Genomic DNA, 25295 nt, shown 5'->3' with positions numbered 1-25295 from the left:
GGGGTTTACATTAGAGGAAAATCTCTGGTATCAGGTGTACTGGGGAGTCTGAACCTCTCAAGTACCTCAGCCAATGGGGAAAGAGAGAAAGGAAATGTGGCTGGGAAATTGGGATAAAAAGGAAGCTGTGTCCTCCAAAAATTGGAGAGATCCCAGGGGAATGTCCCATGGCCTCTCCCTTTATTGGAATAAAGTCAAAGGACTCCTCTGTCTCCTTTTTGGACATAAACCTCTGATGTTTGTGGATTAATTTTCCTAACAATGGGTCCCCAGGATGAGGTGAGAGATGAGAATTTGAGTCCAAGTTCTTAGAAGGCTGATATTATATTATATTATATTACATTACATTACATTACATTACATCATATCATATCATATCAATAATATCATATCATATGTTAAAACTATACTAAAGAAAGAGAAAGGAGACATCAGAAAGTTGGACAAGAATGATCATAAAAACCCGTGACTGACCAGAGAGTCCAACACAGCTGGACTGGGATTGGTCATCAAGTAAAAACAATTCACATGCTGGCTAAACAATTCTCCAAACCACATTCCAAAACAGCAAAACAGGGAGAAGCTGAAGCTTCCCAGGAGGAAAAAATCCTGGCGATGGGATTTTTCACAAAATACCATAGAGACAACAACCCTTTTAAACCCCCTTTAACAATATAATAACCCAACTAACAGCACATGCTTAACGATCTATCAGCTATTTCCCAGCAGTTTCTAACCTGTTTTTAACACTCCCGTCCCCGTCTCACCTTTGCCGGGAGAGCGGCTCCGGCCCCGGCTGCGCTCCCCGGAGCTCCCACGGACGTGACTCACCCACATCGCATTGCTACGCTGTTATTTGCTTAGAGGGGGAGCTGGCAGGATGCTCTTGAGGAAAATGTTTTTCTTTTTTTCTTTCCTGTTGGAAAAACTCGATCTGCTGGAGCTGTAACTGCAGGAAAAGCTGGGATTCGCGTCTCCTTCTTGGAGGGAGCGGCTGCGTCCGCCTGCGGGGATGTTTGGGGAATGAAAGATTGTTTCACTTAAGGTTTTTCTGCTCTTCAAGATTCAAGGCCAAAAGCTTTTAAAATCTGAAACCAAACCGATTACAGCCGAGTGTTTTGATGGACACAACCTGGTTTTTCTCAGAAGTCCCTTCCCACCCAAACCCTCTCTTTTCCCCCCTGAGGGTGGAATGTGTCTGGCACACTCTGGAGGTTGGCATGAGAAGAGGTGGGAGAGCAGAAGGTGCCCAGGGTGCCCCTTCTCACCCCCCAGCCCCCCGGTGGTGTGAGATTACACCAGTGTGATGGTGCTCACAGGGGTCTGAGGATGAGGGAAGAGACGAGGATCTGACTCCATGTTTCAGAAGGCTTGAGTTATTATTTTATGATATATATTACATTAAAACTATACTAAAAGAATAGAAGGAAGGATTTCATCAGAAGGCCAGCTAAGAATAGAATAGGAAGGAATGATAACAAAGGCTTGTGGCTCGGATTCTCTGTCCGAGCCAGCTGGGCTGTGATTGGCCATTAATTAGGAACAACCACATGAGACCAATCACAGATGCACCTGTTGCATTCCACAGCAGCAGATAACCATTGTTTGCATTTTGTTCCTGAGGCCTCTCAGCTTCTCAGGAGGAAAAATCCCTAAGGAAAGGATTTTTCATAAAAGATGTCTGTGACACACCAGGACCTGGCCTTGCCCTCCCTGCTTTATCCAAGATCTGGATGAACTCATTCCCAGCAGGAATGATCCCACTCCTCCACAGAGGTGCAGGGCAGCTCCTGCCAACCCTCCTGCACCAACCATGTGGGAATGGGGAGCTCCAGGGGCTCAGCCTGCGGGCAGAGGGTGCTGGGCAGTGCAGGATAAATCCCAGCTCCCCACGAGGCCTTGGATATGATGCCAGCAGCATCTCTGGGCAGGATTATCCCAGCCCAGCACCCCTGAATGCACCTGAGCCCGTCACACAGGCAGAGCTGAACAGCACCACTAATAGTGCCTGGATCAGCTTTGTTCATTTCTGCTACAATCAGATCCTAAACCCTTCTGGACAGTGATTCCCGAGCTGGAGCAATCCTGCTGCCCTCCCTGGAGCGAGTGCTCAGGGCGATACCATCGTCATTAGTAATGGGATCTGTGATAGGGCTACTCCTGCTTCGGCTCTTTCGGGAGCACAGCAGCGAAACGAGGCCTTTGTGATTATTCCAGCAGTCTTTTATCAGGCGTTTGCAGCTCTCTAATTCCTCTAAACCCCTCTGGATGAGGTATCTTGGCAATCAGATTCTCCTGGTGCCGCTGGAGCAGCAGCCGCGTGTTGGCCACGGCTGCCCAAGGGACACGGGGCCTGGCTGGGGGTCCTGGGGACCCTCTCACATGGAGACGAAGTTTGGGGCTGGGGAGGAGGATTTTGGGGCTGGGGAGGAGGATTTTGATGCCACTCTGCTGGTGTGTGCTTGGTACCCTGCCAACACCCAGTGCCGTGTCTGCGCGAGAGGAGATGCTCCAGGAGCTGCTGCCCTGCCACCCCTCCTGTTTGGTCTCTCCTGCTGTTTGCCACAAGTTAAAGCATTAATTCCTTAATTACCTGGTGCCGTGGAGAGCCTGGTGCCACCAGCCCAGCCCTGGGATGGGGCTGTGCCCCTCTGGCAGCTCCCACACACAGCCCAGGCTCGGCACCGGCGCTTCCTCCTCGGCTAAGTATAAACTGTGGGGGCTGAGGCTGGATGGAGACATCCTCCCTCCCCGGAGCCCAGCTTCCTGCAGGGTTTGCACACACCCAGGCACGGCCCAGAATAGACCTGGAGACCAGCTGTCCTTCCCTGATAAGGTCACTTTGTGCTCCAAACTGGCCCGGCCCTGCCTGGCCCATCCTGCAGGAGCAGCTGCTGTGCCCACGCTGCCGGGAAGGGCACAGAGCCCCACGGGCCACCCTCGGGGGGTAGCGAGGGCTGCAGGGCCACCACTGAGGTTAACATGTGTGAAAAACGCCAATCACTTGTTTTTAAAATTTTAAAATTTTAATAGTAACAAAATGGTTATAAAAATAGCAATATAATTAGAGTAATAATAACTTGGACCATTTGGATTTAGGACAATATGAGGCAATAAAAACCAAGAGTTACAGACAGTCCAGGTACCTTTTTCTGGGCAAAATAAACCCGAAAAAGGGCCCATATTAACAGAGCATTAACCCTTAAAAGCAATAGCCTGTTGCATATTCATAGACCTCATATGTGATGCACAAACTCTATTCAAATACAGGATTCTATCTGGTCAGTGTCAGCTTCTTCCTCTGAATTCTGACTTCACGGCTGAGCAAGATGGGAGGAAGTTCGTGTCTTCTGATAAGAAAGCAATAAATTCTCTTTCTCTGAAAGATTTAGGTGTCCTGTGGCTGCTATTTCACTGCCTTTAAAAAAAGTATCTTACATAGCATAGTTTTTATTTTAACATTATGTTATAACACACTACTTAAGAAAATTAATACAGCATCACTTTCTAACATAACACATATAATATTGTTTTTAATATTTGCGAAAAGCCAATCATAAAATAGGCATTTTTCACACATGGGTTTGGAGAAGGCTTCCCAGCGCCAAACTGCCCTTGGAGAGCTCCTGATCGGGATACAAGATAAACCCCTTGTGCATCTCAATAGTGTTTATTTCCTATTTCCAGATTAGATCAAGTTCAAACCATTCAAGGTGACCATTTCTCTTCCAGCAGCTCTGGATTGATCACTTGTGCAGAGCAGGATGGGTTTCGGCAGCTGGGGAGGGTCCTGTGTGGCCATGATCCCCCCATGGGCCTTGGAGGTGGTGGAATGGCTGTTGGAATTCAGAGCAGTGTGGAAAGGATTTTACCAAATCCCACCCTGGCCCTGCAAACATGGAAACCCATTGCAATCCTTCCTTAAGGATGGGGATACTCAGTTCTGCTTCCCAAATGGGCTCCAGGCAGGAACCAGGGGGCTCTGAGGGCTCTGGGGGCTCTGGGACAGCACCGAGTTCCATGGGGAGGGAGATCCTGGCAGCCCAAGGAGGATCTGGAGCACAGCTCAGGTTTGGGGCTGGTGATCAATCAGGAGCTGAAATCCACAATCAATTCTCTTCCTGATAATGTGGAATAAGCCCTTATTGATCCCGGGTCCCCTGCTCCAGCCCGGCTGTGTTCCACCCTCTCCCCTTCCCTGGGATGCATTCGCCCTTTACAAACTGCAGCGTGTTTAGTGGCTCATTAAGGAGTCTCTTTACAGAGTGTTTTATTTCATGCTTTGTTAAGGACAGAATCGAGTAAATGCATCCTGGCAAAGGATCTAATAAGGAATTAGTCAGCTTTCCAAAAGCATAAAATATGGTTTAAAGGCACAATCCATTAAGAATTAGGGTTCTCATGACAAATAACCCGGGGATGCAGGGTTGGCATTTTTGGGAATGTGTTGTCTTTAAGGATTCGGGATCCTTGACTGTCCTGCTGTGAGCTGGTGTCCCAGAATGTCCCAGAATGTCCCAGAATGTCCCAGAATGTCGAATGTCCCACTGTGTCCTACCAGCCAGCGACCCCCCTCCCCTCCCAGGGCTGTGCTTCCTCCCCTCTGTCTGAGAGCTTCATCTTCTCCCATCATGGACAAAACCTTTTGCTGCAGAGCCCTGAAATTGTCACCTGGGCCATGGGAGAGCAACCACCCCCTGCTCCTCCTGGGCTTGGGGTGGGAGAGGAAGAGAAGAGCCCTGCAAAACTTCTCAGGGAAGGAGAGCTGACAGTGGCACAGCCTTGGGGACATTCCCCCCCATCAGCCCATGGCAGGGTACCCATGGAGGCTGAGACCAGCCCAGGGTGGGATGGGGAGGGAAGCAGAGACACCAAGAAAAAAGCAGAAGGTGAGGAAGCTCCTGGTGTGGAAGGATTTTTTCCCCTCCTTTTCACCCCAGTCCTACCTTAATTAGCAGAATTTGAAACAGAAAACATCAAGTTAAATGCAACCCAAGAATTGTGCTTTTGTTTAAAGCGCCTGTATTACCGAGGTGAGCCCAGGTTTACCTGGAGTCTGCTTGGGAAGGAAAGCCTGACTGCTGCTCCAGCCCCCATCCCATGGAGAGCTGGTGCTGTGGTGGCCACACGTCCTGGCTGCCACCACAGGTGTGTCACAGCAGCTGGAGCTGCTTTAGGGATCAGTTGGTGTCTGGGCAGCCCCAGGCCAGCGATGGGGCTGGGGGATTGCAGACCCCCTGTCCCCACAGAGGGACAGACACCCTCCATTCCATGGGCTCCAAACCCTCCCAGGGGACATGAGGGGGCTGGAATTATGGTCTTTAAGTGGCGTGCATTAAGTGCTTTCCCTGGCAACTGCTGTTTCCATGGAAAGCGTTGACTCTGGGGGGCTCGGAGCTCTTTGCTGCATCTCACAGCGCTCACGGTGAATTCCAGCCCATGGATCACAGCCTGGTCACCCCACAGCGGGGGATAAATCTGTATTTATGCAATTACCCCTTGGCCAGAGTGGTGCTGGGTGGCTCTTTGGGCATTGGCTCTTTCCTGCCCATCCCTGTTCCCATAAATGTTGGGTTGGGTTTGCCCAACACGGTGGGGCTCTGCCAAGGCGGGTGTGTTGTGCTGTGGGGGCCGCTTGTTCCGTCTTTGGGAAGTGGTGGGTGTTCCTGCAGCTTCCCAGGGGGCTGATTTCACACCAGCAGCGCACAAAATATCTAATTTCGTGCCCAGCTTTGCCCAAGTCCCACTTCTCCCTGTTTCTTGCAGACAGCGGATCGGGGGCAGCGCTGGTGCCGGCCAGCCTGGACCCTCTGGCTGCGGATGAACCCCTGGAGAAGAAGGGTGGTGGAGCTGCAGAGCTGGGGCACAGCACGGGTTTGACTGGTGGAGCTGAGGATTTTGGGCATGCCGTGGGTCCAGACCCTGGAGCTGGGGAGCAGGGGCAGGGCACTGCCCTCAACCTCCTGCCATCCACGGAGGAGACAACGCCGCTCCCACCTACGGCCACCACTGCCCCCAGGCCTGATGCCAAACAAACTTCCCCTGTTAAGAAAAAGCCACCGACTCTAAAGCAAGTAAACACAGGAAGGAAGCACCCAAGGCTGAAGCCCACCCCGGCAGGGCCCCCTGGGACTGCCTCCCCAGCCAGCCCACGGAGCTCCAGGCTCCCCACGGCCGCCCCAGGGCTGCGGGTGCCAGCAGAGGACACGGAGCGCAGCCCCCCCGAGCTGCCCTGGGCGGAGCAGGCCACCACCAGCCACCCCACGCTGCAGATCTCCCCTTCCAGCCTGCCCCCAGCCCTCCCTGACAGCACAGGGGATGCTGGAGAGGCTCCCACTGTGGCTCCAGCTGGTGCTATCCCAACCAAGGGTGTGGAGAGGGATGCGCAGAGCTCTGGCGCCGGAGGAGAGCCAGGAAACCACCACGTCCACCATTGTCACCACCACTGTCACCACCACAGAGCCCACCCCAGGTGAACTGAGCACGGGCACGGGGCTGTGGCACTGGTGGGGAGCACAGCACGCCTGTGTTTAGGCAGCCCCCCCAAAATCAGGCCACCACCCGGGTTTGGGGGCTGCCTAATATCTTCTGCTATTCAGGCACTTTGTGATTGGAGGGATGAAACACTTGTTGTGGCTGGGAGAGCTGGGAGAAGGCTTCAGGAAGAGCTTAGAGCTCGTTCCAGTTCCTAAAGGGGCTTCAAGAGGGCTGGAGAGGGAATTTAGACAAGGGCCAGGAGTGTCAGGAAAGGGGGAATGGCTTCCCACTGCCAGAGGGCAGGGTTAGATGGGATTTTGGGGAGAAATTCTTCCCTATAAGGGTGGTGAGGCCCTGGTGGTTGCCCAGAGAAGCTGTGGCTGCCCCTGGATCCCTGGAAGTGTCCAAGACCAGATTGGATGGGGCTTGGAGCAACCTGGTCTAGTGGAAGGTGTCCCTGCCCATGGCAAGGGTTGGGCTTTAGTGTCCCTTCCCACCCAAACCACTCCGTGATTCTGTAACTCCATGGGATCACTGATGGGGCCGGGATTGCTGGGTTTTGGGGTGTGGGAGTGAAGTGCCCTCGGTGTGACCCTGTTTGTGTCCCCTCAGTGCTCTGCAGCATGAGCTTCCACGAGCCTGAGGGCTACATTGACTCCACGGATTATCCCCCCCTGCCCCTGCACGGGTACCTGCAGTGCACCTACAACGTCACCGTCTACACCGGCTACGGCGTCGAGCTCCAGGTGAGCCCTGCCCTGCGCTGTCCCCACAGCCAAACCCACTGGTTCTGTATTTGCAATGTATTTGCATTGCCCCCAGATGAAGGAAGGAAGGATGAATCTGACTCCATGCTCTCAGAAGGCTAACTTATTATTTTATGATACTATATTATATTAAAGAATACTATACTATACTATACCATACTAAAGAATACAGAAAGGATGCTTACACAATGCTAAAAAGATAATAATGAAAAACTCGTGACTCTCTCCAGAGTCTCGACACAGCTTGGCCCCAGTTGGCCAATGACTTAAAACAATTCACATCAGAAACTCAGTGAAACAATCACCTGTTGGATAAATGTTACAGACGTATTTTATGAAAAATCCTTTTGTTAGGATCTTTTCTCCTGAGAAGCTGGGATTCTTCAGCTTCCCCATGCTTTGCTGCTTTGGAATGTGATTTGGAGAATTGTTTACCCAGCTTGTGAAGTTGTTTTTGTTTGATGACCAATGAAGTAAACCTGTGTTGAGTCTGTGAGCAGTCACAATATTTTATTATCATTCTGTTCCTTTCTGTTCCTTTCAAGCCTTCCAATGAAATCCTTGCTTCTATTCTTTTAGTATAGTTTTAATATATCATTTTCTTTTAATATAATATATATAATAAAATAATAAATCAGCCTTCTGAAACATGGAGTCAAGATTCTCATCTCTTGCCTCATCCTGAGACCCCTGCAAACACCACCACAGATAAACAATCTCCAACCACATTCCAAAGCAGCAAAACACAGGAGAAGCAAATGAGACAATTATTGTTTTCCTTTTCCTCTGAGGCTTCTCAGCTTCCCAGGAGAAAAATCCTGGGCAAAGGGATTTTTCCAGAGAATGTGAATACCACAACTGGTCACTGCAGTAAATGATGCCAAGCCTTGGGCACCTCTGCCCTGGACACCTTCACTTGATAAAACATCCCTTTTCTGGGAAAAAATAGATTTTTTTTTTCTGAGGCTTTGTAATAAATGAACTCAGTGAGGGAGCTGGAACATCCTGAATGTCAGCGATGATCAAACTCTGTAAATGTCATGCAATTAATTTAACCAAGAGGCGCTGGCAGCAGGTTGTTAAAAAGGCACTGGGTGGGATGGGGGCACCAGCTCCCTGCTCTCTGCACCCCGCATTGGCTCCAGGGGTTTGGGTGGCTCTGAGGGTGCAGGATGCCCAGGAGGGCAGCCCAGATTCCTTCTCTGGCTGGGGCAGGTGCCCAGCAAATGCCCACCCATCAGAGCAGAGGGTCTCACCAAGCTGATGTGCACCATTGCACCATCAGCTCCCCCCAAAACGAGCATCCCTCAGCCTGGTGAGGCTGCAAGCAAGGCAGGGGACTCTGCCCACTCCAAACCCCCTCCAGGTGAAACCAGCCCAGGGTGTCCATGCTGCCTGCAATCCTTTCTTCTTGTGATTTCCCCATGTCACCGTTTGCATCCAATTTAAACCCCTGCACTTTGAATTTGTGTAATTAAAGGTGTGCATTAAAAGGAGCTGGAGCTCCAGCAGGGCTGTCCCGGCTGTCCCCCTGGTGGGCACACGTAGGGGTTGGCCCCAAGGCCACTGTGGCTGCCAGCCCTGGTGGGGAGGTTGCCCTGGGAGCAGCAGTGGTGCAGGCTGAGCCCTGGAGAGCCTGAGCAGCTCAGCCGCTTCTCCATGGCAGTGGAAAAGTAACTGGACACAGGAACTGTCTCCTCAGATCCACAGGGTGCTAAAGAGAGGCTGCTCTGCTGTAAATTCGCCTCTGTCCATAATCCATCAGGTGACACCGCTCCTGACCTCGCTCTGTTGCGAGCTGAGGTTTTAATGGAGCATAAAATTGGCCTCTGCACCCCCCCACCAAGCTTTGCATTTTGCTTTGCTGACGCTTTGGAGCGTTTCAGACAAATTAAATCACAACAGCAGGTTGGGGCTGGTGGAGCATGGCCTCATCTGCAGCTGGCGGTGCCCTGTGCTGCAGGAGGTGAATTCCAGAGGGAAGGCACTGGATAACCCGGGGTGTGGGGTATGGGGTCCTGTAGGAGGGGTTTGGATTGGATTCCCAGCTCCTGTAGCAGGCAGGTGCTGCCTCTTACCCTGGGGGTCTCAGTAAAGGCAGGAGCAAATCTGCAGGAGCAGAGAGAAACCCCTAGGACAGGAGCCCCTGCATGGGGCTGTGGGACAGCCTGGTGGTGGCAGGAATCCCCGTGGCATTCCAAAACTGCTCTAGCATCACTGGGAGCCATGCAGGAGGACACAGGGACACTTCCTTTGGAGCCAGACCCTCACTCACTGTAGGGAGCACACAAAGCCTGGATGTCAGGCGTGGTCCTGGGAGAGGCTGGGAGCTGCCCTGGGCTGTGTGAGAGCTTGGGGTCCCTGCTCAGCTCACTGCCCCTCTCTGCACCCCTCAAAGCATTCCAGGGAGAGCTGTGTCCCTGCCTGTGCCACGGCAGCCCTGGGAGCTGGGAGCAGCCAGCTCTCCGAATGCTCCGTGAAATTATATTTATTTTTAAAATTCTTGAATCTTCTTGGCAGGAGATAGAATTTCCCTAAAGAGGTTTTTTTCCAGTGGGTGAGTGAGGTTGGCAGCCTGACTGGAGGATCCCTCCTGCCTTCCCAAGGCTCTGGAGGAGCTGCTGTGGGTGCAGGCAGTGATTGAAGTCAGAGCCCGTGCTCCCAGCCCCTGGCAGGAGCTCGCACATATGGTCCCTCTCGCAGGGCTGACGCTCCCTGGCACGGGGCCACGGCAGAGTCTGCACTCCCTGCTCACTCCAGGCTCCTCTGGGAATGCCAGCCTGGTGCTGGCACAGGGAATGGCACTTGTGGTGACACCCTGCTCCCCTGGCTCCACCGAGGGGAGGCTGGTGGTGGAACTGAGTGTGTGTGTGTGTGTGACACCCAGCACTGATCCCCAGCTTCCTCCCTTCTGCAGAGCTCTGCCTGCTCCAGCTGCTCCCCCCAATCCCCTTCCCAATTTCCCAGAGTGATTTGGCTCTGTGTCATGTGCGTGGTGCCACCAGCTCTGGAGGGATCCAGCTGGGGAACAGGTTTGGCTTCAAGGAGAAAAAAATCTGTTAGAAACACCTTGGAAGAATCTTTGCAGGGATCCAGACCCAGCTGGAGAAGCAAAGCTCTGTCCCAGTGGGAGCTGGGGGAAAGTGTTGGCATCGTATGGAGCCCGCTTGGATCCCAGTTCTCCAAATAATTCACCCAAATACCACTTAATTCACCCCATTTACTAATAATCAGATCTGAGCCATCCCACCAGCCACAGTGTGTGCTGGCCATGCTGGGGGGGGGCACATTTTTGGGACAATATCTGGAAAAGAATAAATGACCCAGGGCAGGCTGAGGGTCAGAGCTGCATGTGGCCCATGCTCCAGACAATACTTTTCCCTACCAGGACCCAGCTGGAAAAATAAGGCAAAATCAGCTCCTCTGGGGTTGAAACATGGGCTGGGGTGAACCCAGGCATGCTCTGAGCCACCCTGGGCATGTTAATCCAGCTTTGCAGTGAGGAACGGGCTTTTCCAGGGATTTCCTTCAGGAGCAGGCTCAGGGTGCTGAGGGCTGGGGGTGGCTCCATGCAGTGCCCTTGGAGCAGGGCACATCCCAGCCCCGTGTGCCAGGGGGAGGTGGGCACGGCGGTGACAACAGCCACAAATCCCTGCAGTCACAACATCGTCGGGAGCGCTCCCAATCACGGCTGGGCTGGTGCTAAATATAGAGCCCCGGGCCTCACACACTCAGGGAAACAAACAGTCTGATGAGCATCTTTCTGCTGAAATATGAGCCCATTTATTAAGCTAAATGGACGTGAAATGTAAATGTGAGCTTACTGCTCAGCTATTTCCAAATAATAATTAAAGCCTTTTGGAACTGCTCATTAGATGCACTTGCTGTGTGGCTCCCCAAGCACTCTCCAGTGGGGTGAGGGATCCTGGGGAGGTTTCCTGGTGCACAGGGTGGGTGGTGAGCACCAAACCCTGAGGAGTGCCCTGGTTTTGTTGCAGCACTGTGCTGGTGTGATGCTCGGGTGTGTGTCATGGGCTGGGATGTGACACTGGGGTCCCCGCTGTGCCCCCACAGCTCACAGCTCTCTGCTCCCTGCAGGTGAAGAGCGTGAACCTGTCAGATGGGGAGGTGCTGTCCATCCGTGGCGTGGACGGCGATGCCCTGGTGGTCTTGGCCAACCAGACCCTTCTGGTGGAAGGCCAGGTGATCCGCAGCCCCACCAACACCATCTCCGTCTACTTCCGCACCTTCCAGGACGACGTGGTGGGGACCTTCCAGCTCCACTACCAGGGTGGGTGTGTCCCCAGCGTGGGTTAGGGGGGGTTTGGGGTCAGTCCCACTTGGCTGCAGGGTCAAACGAGCGGGCTGTGCCCCCACAGACCAGCCACGCTCCTGTTTCACCCCCTGCCCGTGGGTGTTGTGCCCAGGGCAGAGGGTTCAGTGTGCCCTGATGTCCCCAAGCCCAGTGCTGGCTGTGCCTCTCACACCCGCCTTGCCCCGTTTCTGTCCCCGTGCAGCAGCTCCTCCTGCACACACTCACACTGCCAGTCTATTTTTTACCTCGAAGAGCTTTAAAAAATAAATGAGTTCCAGCAAATTGTTTTTAAAATAGAAACTGGGTCTGGGCAGGAGCAGTAACAGGTGGGGAAGCAGCGGCAGTGGGGGGGTTGGTGGTGCTCTGCCACTGCTCTGTGTGACACGTGGGCACATCCAGCACATCCCCACGGGGTGGCTGGGAGCAGCTGAGCCCTGAGCTCCCAATGTGTGCCTGTTCCAGTGTTTATGCTGAGCTGCAACTTCCCACGGAGGCCTGACTTTGGGGATGTGACAGTGATGGATCTGCACTCGGGTGGCATCGCTCACTTCCACTGCCACCTGGGCTATGAGCTGCAGGGCCCCCGCATGCTGACCTGCATCAACGCATCCCGGCCACACTGGAGCAGCCCCGAGCCCATCTGCTCAGGTACCTGCACATCCCAGCCCCGTGCTGGGAAACTGGGCCCCACTGAGGACAACATGAGCCCCTGTCTTTGTCTCATGAGATGAATGCGATCCTGGGAGGTATCGGTGATATTTTTGCCCGACATCCGGGAGAAACGATGAGGAGGACTCAGTCTTATCAGGAGGCTAATTAATTACTTTATTATAGTATTTTATTCTACACTATGTAACATTACATCTAAACTGAATCTGCCAAGCACTCAACTGCACTCCGCTGCACAGCATCTCGTGACAGTCACCCCCCAGTCCCGACACACACACCTGGATCCAACTGGTCAGCGAATCAAAACACTCACACCAGAATCCAATTCCCTTCAGGTGAACAATCTTCCACAATGCATTCCACTCGTGAACAACACAAGGGCAGTAAATGAGATAAGAATTGGTTTTTCTTTCTCTGAGGTTGAGAGAATGTGAAACCCAGAAATATTCTTGGGAAGAACTGCGCCTTGTTTTTCTCTGTGAAGAGAAATGTGGTGACAGGGAGGGGGTGAGAGCAGTGCCTCAGGTGGTCAGGCAGTGACAGCAGAATCTGTCCCCTCGTTAGGCAGCAACGGGAAGGAAATTAAGATTTCATGTCTGTGTGTGAGTATAAATATGTACAGACAGAGCAAAGCAGAGCCCAGGCAAGAGGTTTGTGCCCTGGGCGCTCTGGGGATAGCACAAATGCCACATGCCAGCGGGGCTGTGCTCTGTGTTGCAGCTCCCTGTGGAGGGACAGTGCACAATGCCACCATCGGCCGCGTGCTGTCCCCCAGCTACAGCGGGAACCAGTCTGGCAGCATGTACTGCGTCTGGGCCATCGGGGCGCCCCCGGGACAGAAGCTGCACCTGCACTTTGAGAAGCTTCTGCTGACTGAGAAGGACAGGTGAGGCTCCAGGAGCTGTTTCCTCACAGCCCTGGGACTGCAGAGAGATCCCAGGGGGGCTTCTTCTGCATAGGGTGAGGAGCAGGGCCTTTTGCTGGGCACTAAATATAAAAAAATGAAATTATTTGGGTTGGGAAAGCCCTCTGAGATCATTGAGTTCAATTGTCCCCCAGCACTGCCAAGGCCACCACTAAACCATGTTTCCACATTTACATGGCTGTTAAACCCCTCCAGGGATGGGAACTTCACCACTGCCCCTGGCTGCCTGTTTCAATGCTTATCAGCCCTTGTGGGAAGGAAATTTTCCCTGATATCCTTGATATCCAGTCTAAACCTTCCCTGGCACAAGCCATTTCCTCTCATCCTGTCCCTGTTCCTTGGGAGCAGAGCCTGACCCCCCTGGCTGTCCCCTCCTGTCAGGGAGTTGTGCAGAGCCACAAGGTCCCCCCTGAGCCTCCTTTGCTCCAGGCTGAGCCCCTTTCCTGGTGCTCCAGCTCCATTCCCATCCCTGAACACACTCCAGCCTCTCCATGCTCAGGTTCTCATGCGGACAGCCTCTCTCAGAGAGAAAACCCCAGAATACGCCAAAACCTGGGAGGCCCCAGTTTATCCCAGCTGCTGCAGCTCCCCCACCTCATGCCCGGGTGGGACTGAGGGGTGCTGTCCTGTGTGCCATGCCCCGTGTCCCTGCAGGATGGTGGTGTACAGCGGGGACACCAACCGCTCGGCCGTGCTCTACGACTCGCTGCGCGCCGACAGCGTCCCCTTCGAGGGCGTCATCAGCGACGGCTCCTCCATCAGGATCGACTTCCTCGCCGAGCAGCCTGCGGCTGCCACCGCCTTCAACATCCGCTTCGAAGGTGCTGTGTCCCCATGCCAGGGCCCCAGGGCAGTGCCTGGCTCAGCCAGGATGGGGCCACTCTGGTGTTTCGGGGTCTCCCCAACTCCGGCTGCCATGGGTTGTGGTGGTGTTCGCAGGGGTTTTAGGATGAGGGAAGAGATGAGAATGTTGACTCCATGTTTCAGAAGGCTGATTTATTATAATGAATATATATATTTATCTGATCTTAGTGAGATCAGCTCTCAGTGATTATCAGCTCATTTTGTGATTTCAGCTCTTGAGAAGCCCTGTGTGAAGTTCCACAGGGATGTCTTTATTGATGCTTTCTGCAGAGGTATCAGGGACAGCTCTTCTGCCCAACTGGGCAAAAGTAGCTCTTTATATAGGGTACAGGAGTTTTAGGAATTGTCCAATGGTAAGGGCCAAAAGGAAAGTGACCTATAGTCTTACAGAGAGATAAGCAAGGGTCTGAAGGTGGAAAAAGGGGCTTAGGCCCTGTCATCATGACTTGGCATTTCCTATCTTAGGCTGCTGACCACCAGGGCACCCAGCCCCAGGGGACAGCCACAGACACATGGCTGCAGGAAGGGTCCTGGCTGTCCCCAGCATGGGTAGGCCTGGTGCCCCTCTGTAGCTCCTGTTGTCATTTAAGTTGGTCCCACTGCAGGATCGTTCCCGCAGGAGCCCTGAGCAATCCCAGGGTGGATGGCTTGGCATCCCCATCTTGGGAAACACAGTGCCTGGCAGTGCCCTGAGCACATCCCTGGTGCTGAACCACCATGGCACTGGGGTTTGGTGAGGCCTGTGTGGCTCAGAATGGATAAATTGTTAATCCTAATTGCCTGGAAGTGGTCATCCATGCAGGTGGGGATGCAGGGCTCAGGTTCTCATGGGGACACCAGCAGGGCCTGGGGAAGCTCAGCGAGAAGGGAGCAGCTCCGTGTCCCTACAGCTAACAGAGATCTCTTCCAGCCTTTGAGCGGGGCCACTGCTACGAGCCCTACATCCAGAACGGGAACTTCACCACCTCTGACCCCACCTACAACCTGGGCACCACCGTGGAGTTCACCTGCGACCCCGGGCACTCCCTGGAGCAGGGCCCTGCAGTCATTGAGTGCATCAACATGCGGGACCCCTACTGGAACGACACAGAGCCGCTGTGCCGAGGTCAGCCCTGCCCGTGGGCACTGCCGGCTGTGGGGTGACACCCCCGGGTCCCCACTGAGCCCTGCCCACCCCTTTGCCCCCACAGCCACGTGTGGAGGGGAGCTGACTGCTGTGGCCGGGGTGATCCTGTCCCCCAACTGGCCGGAGCCCTACACGGAGGGGGAGGATTGCATCTGGAGGATCCATGTAGGAGAGGAGAAGAGGCTCTTCCTGGACATCCAGCTGTGAGTAGCCCAGGGGCTCGGTGTCTGGCTCTGCCCCAGATGTGCTCGTCTCATTTTGCTGCAGTGTCCTGCTCTGCTCACCTCCACCATGGAATCACAGAATCCCTGAACAGTTTGGGTGGGAGAGACCTTAAAGCTGATCCCCCATGGGCTGGGACACCTCCCACTATCCCAGGTTCCTCCAAGCCCCTTCCAACCCGGCCTTGGACACTTCCAGTGATGGGGCAGCCACAGCATATCCAGACAACCTGTGCTAGGGCCTCACCACCCTCACAGGGAAGAGCCTTGCCATGCCCTGTTCTCCCCCTCAGAGCTTCCATAATCCCCTTTGATGCACTTGGCACCCTGGGCAGGACTGTGTGGTGCTCTCTGAGTTCAAAGCACCATTACACAACCCAGTGTGAATTGGAAGCAGTGAATTGCTGTTCCAACAGCTTTGGAATTCTCCACAGGGAGCAGTGCCACAGCAGCACGTGGCCGTGTGCTTCTGGAGTGACACCCAGCACGTCAGGAGCTGGGTCACGCAGGGTTAGGAGAGCCTGGAGGCATCCATGGGATGGAAACAGCTCAATCTTTGGGCTGAATGTGAAATACAGGCACTAAGGGAGCAGAGCCACTCAGCAAGCCCAGCTGAACACACTGAGGTCAGAGGGGAATGGGATCCAATGCCAGGCTGAGAGTTCTTTGCATGGTAATGCTGCTGCTGCAGCAGGAGCCTCCTTTGATGCTATTTTGGGTTTTCAAGAGGAGGACATGTTTCAAGTAGAGGCTTAGAGTCATAAAGATTTTAAAGCTCCCCATAAAATCCCAAGCTGGAGCTCCCAGCACACCTCTCCCAGCTCTGTGGGTGCTGGGGCTGAGCAGAACTGCAGGCCAAGTGATTTGAAGTCATCAGGCATAAATGTCACTGAGAAAATCATGTTTGACAGAAAGCAGAGATTTACTACAAATGTCAGCTTGCCATGGGGATTAGCTGGGCTCCCTCCAAGAACATTCCTAATAAAACGTTCGGGATCAGCTCAGTCATCTCCTGTGTGGCTGGGAGCATCCTGGTGTGCTCTCCTCTCCCAGGGAAGGGGAGCAGGGTTGTCCCTGTCCCAGTCCCTCCCGTGTCACTGCTCCCAGCTCTGGGGAGCCTCGCTGGGGCACACAGGGCAGGACAGCGAGCAGGGAAGGGGTGTCACTGCCCATCTTGGGGTGATGTGATCGTTCACCCACTCTGCCAGCCCCGGGCACCCAGAGAACCCTCCCGACACCCGAGCTGTGTCCCCTGGCGTGTGCATCCATCCCCTGCATTGGCCTTGGAGCGGGGGGAGAGCAGCGAGCTCCCCCCATCCCCTTCTGCTCCAGAGCAGCCGCATTCCCGGGGTGGATGGAGGCTGCAGCCATCCCTGCCCGGTGTCCCCGGCTGTCCCCGCCATCCGCGGGCCGCCACTGCGCTCTGCTGGCCGCGGGGACAAGCGCGGCTCTTGTGGACCGGCACTTCCAAGCGCGGGGACCCGGGAGACGGAGGGAGGCAACCCGGAGGGACGTGACCTGGCTGTCCCTTGAGCCCCGCACTGCTGTGTCCTGCCTGGGGCTCCCTGCTCTCTAACCAAACTCTCCTCCCAGCCTGAACATCACCAACAGCGACATCCTCACCATCTACGACGGGGACGAGCTCTCCTCCCGCATCCTGGGGCAGTACGTGGGCAGCAGCGGCCCCCAGAAGCTCTACTCCTCCAGCCCCGACCTCACCATCCAGTTCCACTCAGACCCTGCTGGGCTCATCTTTGGGAAGGGGCAAGGATTCATCATGAACTACATAGGTATGGGGAGCAGGGTGCTGGTGTGGGGATGTGACACACAGGCAGCCCAGGATGTCCAGCTGCAGGGGCTGGATGCAGGGAGAGTCACAGTGGCACCAGCACCCCCTTCTCATCCCACCCTGAACCTCCTGCAGGACCCCCAGGGCTCTGTGTCAGTCACTGCTGGGGTGTCCCTGCTGTGTCCCCTCCTTCAGGCTGGCAGCAAGGTGGGTTTTGTCCCTGTTAGCCCTGGCCCAGGGGGAAAGAAATTGCTGGAAACAGGGATTCAGGATCCCCACAGACAGCCTGTCAGGCAGGGGTGCTCACTGAAGCCAGTCCCTGGGTGGGCTCCTGAGGTGGATGTCCCCATCTCTGTGCTCCAGAGCAGCTCCTGGCCACATCTGTTCCATTGTCCTTTGGGGCAGCTGTGCCCGCCAGGCTGGGCCTGTGGGTGCCCACGGCAGGGACAAGGACTGTGAGGGACATTCCATCCCCATGGCTGCCTCTCCCCCACCCTGCTCCCCGTGCCAGGCTCCTCCAGGCACGTTTTCCTTGCACTGCTGACAGCCCTGGCTACGACAAACAGAGCGAGCTGCAATGCAGAGCACCGGGAGGCTGCAGGGCCCTCCTCAGTGCTCTGCAGCACACGGGGCTGGGGAGGGCAGGGCACAACCCCTCACCTGAGCAAACCAGCCTGGGGGAAGCAGGGAACAAATCCTCCTGTGAGCAAACCAGCTGTGCAGTGACCGTGGTGCTGGTATCTCTCCTGCACCCACAGCTGGAGCTGAGCCTGGTGCTCCCAGGTTATCCTGACCCCATTTTCACCAGCCCAGCCCTCTATCTGCCTGTAGGGTCAGGGCTGGGGAGGCTTCAAGAGCCCCTGTCCCCCACTGCTGCCCTTCCCTGTGCCCAGGGGATGCTGCCTGCAGAGCAGCTGTGCCATTTGTGGGGCTGTGGGGAGGGACAGGATCTTGGGAAGAGCCGCGTGTCCAGCTGGGGTGGCTCTGGGGTAGGCTGTGCCAGGGGTTCAGAATCCCTCTTGGCTGCAGAGGTGTCCCGCAACGACTCCTGCTCTGACCTGCCCGAGATCCAGAACGGCTGGAAGACCACGTCACACACAGAGCTGGTGAGAGGGGCCAAGATCACCTACCAGTGTGACCCAGGCTATGACATCGTGGGCAGCGACACCCTCACCTGCCAGTGGGACCTCAGCTGGAGCAGCGACCCCCCCTTCTGTGAAAAGAGTAAGTGCCCACAGGAAGGTGCTGCTGTCCCTGTCCCACACCCTGTGACAGTGCTGGTCCTGCTCCAAGGGGCCCCATCTCTGAGGAGCCCCAGCTCCAAGGTGCTCCCAGCTCCAAGGTGCCCCTAGCTCTGAGGGGCTCCACCTCCAAGGGGCTCCTGGTCTGAGGGGCTCCCAGCTCCGAGGGGCTCCCAGCTCCAAGATGCTCCCAGTTCTGAGGGGTTCCCAGCTCCAAGATGCTCCCAGCTCCGAGGGGCTCCCAGCTCCAAGATGCTCCCAGTTCTGAGGGGTTCCCAGCTCCAAGGGGCTCCTGGTCCAAGGGGCTCCCAGCTCCAAGGTGCTCCCAGTCCTGAGGGGCTCCCAGCTCCAAGGGGCTCCCAGCTCTGACAGTCCCCCAACTCCGAGGTGCTCCCCTCAGCCCTCCTCTCTCCCCAGTCATGTACTGCACGGACCCAGGGGAGGTGGAGCACTCCACCCGCCTCATCTCGGACCCGGTGCTGCTGGTGGGCACCACCATCCAGTACACCTGCAACCCCGGCTTCGTGCTGGAGGGCAGCTCCCTGCTCACCTGCTACAGCCGCGAGACCGGCACCCCCATCTGGACCTCGCGGCTCCCGCACTGTGTCTGTAAGTCTGGGTGCTCTGTCCTGCTCCCCTGCAGCCCAGCTCCTCTCTGGGGATTTGGGTGGCACTTTCCTGCAGCCAGGGGGTGGTGCAGATCCTTTCCTCTGGAAGTAGAGTGAGGTGAGAACTTGGGTGCTTCCTCACTGCCCCCAGGCTCCTTCTCTCCCTCGGGCTCACCCTGGATGTGTTTCATTCCCTTTCAGCTGAGGAGTCGCTGGCCTGTGATAACCCAGGGCTGCCAGAAAATGGCTACCAAATTCTTTACAAGCGCCTCTACCTGCCAGGAGAGTCCCTGACCTTCATGTGCTATGAGGGCTTTGAACTGATGGGGGAGGTGACCATCAAATGCATCCTGGGCCAGCCATCCCACTGGAGCGGCCCCCTGCCCATCTGCAAAGGTAACAGGGAAGGGGAGGGGAGCAAGAGGACAGCCAACACCTCTGTCCCCAGCCTGGGACAGCCCAGAGACCATGGTCTGGCTGCAGCTCCAGCTGGGAGCTGATCTCAGCTGAGAGCTGGAGCTTCTGTGGGTCTGGGCTCTGCTCAGCCCAGCCTGCTCAGTCCTGGCCACATGCTTACAGTCACCGAGAGCTTATTAAAAACTGGGAATTCACAGCATGGTTCGGGACCAAATAGGGCAGGAGATCCCAGGTTTGGGTTTCCCAGCAGGCAACAGCTGCCAGCACCCAACCAAACCCAGCTACAGACCAGTAACTCTCCATCTCTCTTCCAGTGAACCAAGACAGCTTTGAACACGCTCTGGAAGGTGAGTGACGTGGGTTTCCTTGAGGCACAGCATCCTGGTGGAGCCTGGGAGGAGGGGGAGAGGCAGAGAGGTGATCACCCTGTGCCTGCAAATGCCACCACAATAGATCTTGTCCTTTCAGTAGCAGAAGCTGCTGCAGAGACGTCACTCGAGGGGGGAAACATGGCCTTGGCCATCTTCATCCCAGTGCTGATCATCTCCCTGCTGCTGGGAGGAGCGTACATCTATCTCACCAGGTGGGGCTGCAGGGGCTGGCACGGAGCAGGGGCCAGCATCGCCCTCGCCAGCCACACTCCCCGGGGCGCTGGGAGGAGCTGGGATGGAGGGATGCCGTTCTGGAATGCCCAGTGACTCTGCCTCTCCCCGCAGGTGTCGGTACTACTCCAGCCTCCGCCTGCCCCTCATGTACTCGCACCCCTACAGCCAGATCACGGTAGAAACGGAGTTTGACAACCCGATTTATGAGACAGGGGTGAGTCCTGCCGTGCCTGTCCTCCCTAGGGATATTCCTGAGGGGCTTGGGTGGCTGGGCAGCCACGGGATGAGTCCAGCCAGGCTCTGTGGGAACAATGGGATGGGAGGCATAGGGGGCTGAGGGGTCCTGGCTGCGAGGGCATCACTCCTCTGGGAACAAAAGAACACCCAGGATCTCTCTTGCTGCCTGGGAATGGGGAGATGATCCTGAAATGCAGCTGCTGCCCTCAACTGGCTTTTCCTTGCTTGCAGGAAACACGGGAATACGAGGTTTCGATATAAGGACAGCGGTAAGAGAGTCTCCAGCAGCGAACTTAATGTGCTCTCATAGAACTTCCTCAGTAACTAATCCAGAGACCACGTGGAGTTTGGTTGGACCCCCGGACCTGCTGTTGTCTTTCCTTTTGCCTCTCTATTGAAGATTTTACTGTTTTCTTCACTGTATTTATTCTATTTAAACTGCGATAGGTGTGCTGCCCAGCCCTGGGCACAGGCAGCAGCTGGAGCCGGGGCAGAGCTGGGTCCTGGTGAGGCCAGGGGGGCACGGGGGCACTGCTGTGTCCCCCTCCGTGGCAGAATGTCCCCCTCCATGGCGGAGCGTCCCTCGGCACTGCCCACACAGACGCAGGGGGATTTTTTTGCGGTTCTGGTGTTGTTAAAAATTAAAGATGTCTCCATTGCAAGAGCCTGCAGTTGATTGCTCAGAGCTGAGGTAGCGCAGGGTCCCCCCGCAGGGTCCTACCCCGCAGCTCCCGGGGGGCTCAGGGGACACTGGCCCAGGGACTGTCCTCGCTGCAGGGCTCAGGGACAGCCTGGCACACACGAGGTACGTGCTGCTTTCTTTTCCCACTTCGCTTTGGATGTGGAGAGGCAGCGAGCCGGGATCTGGGGTGATGCTCTGTGGAGAAGCACCAGCCTGTGGAGAGTGCCACCCTGCCACTGGGAGCCCTGGAAGCCACCCTGGAAGCCACCCTGGAGCGAGCAGAGCTCCCAGCTGGTGCCTCTCTGCTCTGTGCCCCTTGTTCCTGTCCAGCAGCACTTCCCATCACCCTGCCAGGATCACCCCGACCCAGCATGGCCGAGGGTGGCTCTGTGCCCCTGGCAGCATCTCAGGGTAAGCAGGATGGGCTGGGCTCCCTGGCTCCTGCTGCAGGAGGGGCCCTGGCGGGCTGTGCTGTGCAGGGGACGAGGGTGGAGCTGTTGGGAAGGAGAGGCAGCTGGGATGTGTGGAGGCTTCAGCACAGGAGCTCTGTGGGGAGCAGAACAGGCAGAAATTGCCTTCAGACCCACCCTCGCCATCCCCTGCACTCCTTCACTGCATCACCCCTGTCAGAGCCACACAGCAGTGGGGACACGGACCCCAGAGGGCCACCACTGTCCCTGCTGTGTCCCAGCCAGCCCTTGGGGAGGGCAGTGAAGCCACCACCACGTCCTTGGCTGCTGGTGTCCTTCTTTTGTCCTTGTAGAACAATGGTGAGCGCGGGAGGCTGGGGGAGCTTGGGTGGTTGGTGCAGCTCTGCAGTGTACAGCTGGGCTTTAGGGGTTTTCCTTTCAAAACAACGAATGTGTGATTGTAATTTGTAACGGTTAAAAAAGAAAAAGAAAAAAAAAAGAGGAAAAAAAAAATTGTGCCAAAAAAATGTACCAAGCATTTCATTTCCCTTCATACATGTCTGTTTTTATAAGAACAATGTGAAAATTGCTGGGATTAAATATTTTTGAACATGATAAAGTAGTTCCGTGGGAAGCTCTAGTGCTCAGTATAACCTCGATAACAATTGTTCTGTATTTTTAAATGTCTGAAATCAGTTTGCAGACACTCTGGCCACAGGCAGGGCAGGCTGAGGGGCTGGGTATACTGTATGCCCTGCTGTGGGATGGTGGCTCAAAGCCACTGGCTTGGCTCTGATTGCCAGGTCCTGCCCTGGTGCAGCCCCACAGTGCCCCCTGCTCCTGTGGGATGGAGGCATCTGAGCCCTGCTGGGACATGAGGTGACCTGGGGACATCTCCCCTCTCTGGGTCACCCCACAGCATTGCCCCTTGCCATGCCAGCCCAGCCCAGCGATGCCTCAGAGTGGGTGGGAGGCTGGGTGCTGCCCCGAGGCACTGGCACCCCACTGGAGACCCTTGGCCCTGTCACAAAGGACATGCAGAAAGTTTTGGGGGGCCCTGGTAGCCCAACCCCATTGGGCAGGGGGTCTGTGGGGACCCACTTTGCCTGTGCCCTGCTCACCCATCAGCTGCCCAGCAACCTGTGGCTGTCACCTGGCAGCTCCCCAAAACTGCAGGGGACAGGAGGGGCTGCCTCACCTGCCCCCGGTATGCACGGGGCTGCATCCCACATGGAGCAGGCAGGCACGGCTTGGGACATCCTGGGTCTGGGTGGGAAAAGCCCCCCCCTGCTCCTTGGAAGCCTCTGCAGGCTGTGCTGCTCCGGTGGGGGAAGAACTGAGCCCCTGTGAGGTTTTCCTCCAGCATCAGGTGTGGGCAAGGCAAGGTCCTGCGTGGGCACCCCGAGACACCCTGAGCACGGCCCTGCCTGACAGCGTGGTGGCAGCACGGTGACTGTCACCTCGCCAAGGAGCAGCGCCACCGGGACACCCCAGCTGGAGCAGCATTCCCTGATGCCAACAGTCCCAAGTGTCCCTGGCAGCGGGGAGGGAGGGGGATGCTCAGCCCACAGCCCGGGAAATGCCCGGCCGAGGAAACCCGGGGCTCCCATCTGTCCCTGCCCCTCCGCACCCACAACAATGCAACAGCGCTGCCCTCCCCGGGCGTGCTTTTAACCAAGGTTACGCTGTGACATCGATAATGGCTTTGCTCAGCAGCTGCCAGGCTAATGCACAGGGGGCGAGGGAGCCAAGGCTCTGATGCAGAGCATTCCTGGGGGAGGGAGATTGGGTTATTTTTGGACAGAGATTGCAAGAGAATTAAAATGAAGGGGAAAAAAAAAGCCCTTCATGCTGCCGTTCCTCCTCGGTGACGTAAAGCCGGAGCCAATCTCTGGCCTCAGGCGATGTGCTGCGGATGGAGCTTTGTCTGGGCCCAGCAGCCTCGGCCACAACGGCCTCCCCCTCCCTGGGGCAAGGCAGGGGCACAGCGGGACCGTGTCACAGCAGTCACATGGCTGAGGGACCCCCGAGGTCAGGGATGGAGCAGCAGAGACCCCTTGATTCCTTGCAAGCTGCATTGGAGGCTGGTGAGGCAACAGCATCCCTGCCCAGCTCAGGTCAGGCACAGCATCCCTGCTCGCTCCAGGTCAGGCACAGCATCCCTGCCCAGCTCAGGGCACAGCTCCGAGGTCAGGCACAGCATCCCTGCCCAAATCAGGCACAGCATCCCTGCTTGCTCCAGGTCAGACAGAGCATCCCTGCCCAGCCTGTGTCAGGCACAGCATCCCTGCTCGCTCCAGGTCAGGCACAGCATCCCTGCCCAAATCAGGCACAGCATCCCTGCTTGCTCCAGGTCAGACAGAGCATCCCTGCCCAGCCTGTGTCAGGCACAGCATCCCTGCTCGCTCCAGGTCAGGCACAGCATCCCTGCCCAAATCAGGCACAGCATCCCTGCTTGCTCCAGGTCAGACACAGCATCCCTGCCCAAATCGGGCACAGCATCCCTGCCCAGCCCAGGCACAGCATCCCTGCCCAGCCTGTGTCAGGCACAGCACCCCTGCCCAGCCCAGGCACAGCATCCCTGCTCACTCCAGGTCAGGCACAGCATCCCTGCCCAGCCTGTGTCAGGCACAGCACCCCTGCCCAGCCCAGGCACAGCATCCCTGCTCACTCCAGGTCAGGCACAGCATCCCTGCCCAAATCAGGCACAGCAACCCTGTCCTCTCCAGGTCAGGCACAGTATCCCTGCCCAGCCCAGGCACAGCATCCCTGCCCAGCCCAGCCCAGGCACAGCATCCCTGCCCAGCCCAGCCCAGCCCAAGCAGTGCATCCCTGCCCAGCCCAGAAGGCTGGGAAAAGCCCTGGGATGCACTTGGCACAGCTCTGCCAGCGACACCCTGGCAGGAGCCCAGTCTGTGGGCAGCCTCCTGGCTCCAGTGGTTCCTTCTCCCTTTTCCTGAGCTGTCCTCCTGGGGCAGACACTGCCAGTGTCCTCCCCTCAGCTGTTGCCAAAACTCTGCTCGTGTTCTGCCAGGGCTGGGATTTCCTGGAATGTTCAGGCTGGAGCTGGGGCAGTGCTCCTGGAGGGGCCTTCCCTGTGCTGAGGAATCACAGAATCCTGGAATCATTGGTTTGGGTTGGAAAGGACTTTTAATGTTCATCTTGTTCTAACCCCTTGCCACAGGCAGGGACACCTTCCACCATGCCAGGTTGCTCCAATCTCCATCTAACCTAGCCTTGAACAATTCCAGGGATGGAGCAGCCACAGCTCTCTGGGCAGCCTGTGCCCAGGCCTCACCACTCCCAGGGAAGAATTTCTTTTCAGTATTCTATCTAAACCTATTCTCAGTTTCAAGCCAGTCCTTGTCCCATCACTCCACACCCTCTCCAGCTCTCTTGAAGCCTGCAGGAAAGCCAGGCTGATCAGGGAAGAGCTGAGTGGTGGGGCTGGGGACCAGGGGCTGGTCCAGAGGCACAGAGAGCTCAGGAGGCAGAGGCAGGGGAGAAAGGAGGGGAGAGCCCAGAGCCGCGGAGCCAGCGAGTGCCGACAGAGGGACGCGCTGTCTGCCAGGAGCAGGCGCTCTGCCTGAGCCTGGGGGGTCTGGGAAGGAGCAGGGTGGAAAAAACTCCCGTTCCTTTCACCTTGCAGCACACAACGCTGCCAGGGCCCTGCAGCAGCGCATCGGGCTGGGCAATGTGCTGGTGGGGGCACGGGGAAGCAGCAGGAGCAAGCAGGAGGCAGAAAATGTGCCAGGATGGAAAACAAGGCGCATTTTAGGACTGCCAGGGATGAAGCTGCTCAGAGGAAGAACACGCACACCTGAGGGGATATGCAGGACAGCTCTGCTTCTACTCCCAGAGCCCTGAGCAGTGCCAGGGGAGGATGCGTGGGCACCGTGGGCACCGGATGGCAAAAATCTGCAAAACAAGGCAGGGCTTTCT

At 56.2% G+C, this 25295-nt stretch overlaps 1 protein-coding gene across 1 annotated transcript in view; it reads left to right on the top strand.

The window, feature by feature from the left end:
• SEZ6L (seizure related 6 homolog like) overlaps window positions 1-21972 on the top strand; it is a 40439-nt gene extending 18467 nt beyond the window's left edge. Inside the window, 17 exon segments of the mRNA XM_030958690.1 lie at window positions 5767-6400; window positions 6402-6472; window positions 7090-7223; window positions 11343-11535; window positions 12022-12207; window positions 12949-13114; window positions 13808-13974; window positions 14928-15122; window positions 15208-15346; window positions 16958-17154; window positions 18183-18377; window positions 18812-19003; window positions 19204-19398; window positions 19734-19766; window positions 19888-20002; window positions 20136-20238; window positions 20493-21972. Of these exon segments, the coding sequence (XP_030814550.1) occupies window positions 5767-6400; window positions 6402-6472; window positions 7090-7223; window positions 11343-11535; window positions 12022-12207; window positions 12949-13114; window positions 13808-13974; window positions 14928-15122; window positions 15208-15346; window positions 16958-17154; window positions 18183-18377; window positions 18812-19003; window positions 19204-19398; window positions 19734-19766; window positions 19888-20002; window positions 20136-20238; window positions 20493-20522 (2945 nt within the window). The 3' untranslated portion in view covers window positions 20523-21972.
• Window positions 21973-25295: the final 3323 nt, after the last annotated feature.

Source organism: Camarhynchus parvulus, chromosome 15, assembly GCF_901933205.1.
Source record: "Camarhynchus parvulus chromosome 15, STF_HiC, whole genome shotgun sequence".
Lineage (NCBI taxonomy): Eukaryota > Metazoa > Chordata > Aves > Passeriformes > Thraupidae > Camarhynchus > Camarhynchus parvulus.
The sequence above is the reverse complement of the archived record's forward strand: the minus strand, read 5'-3'. Positions and strand labels throughout refer to the sequence as shown.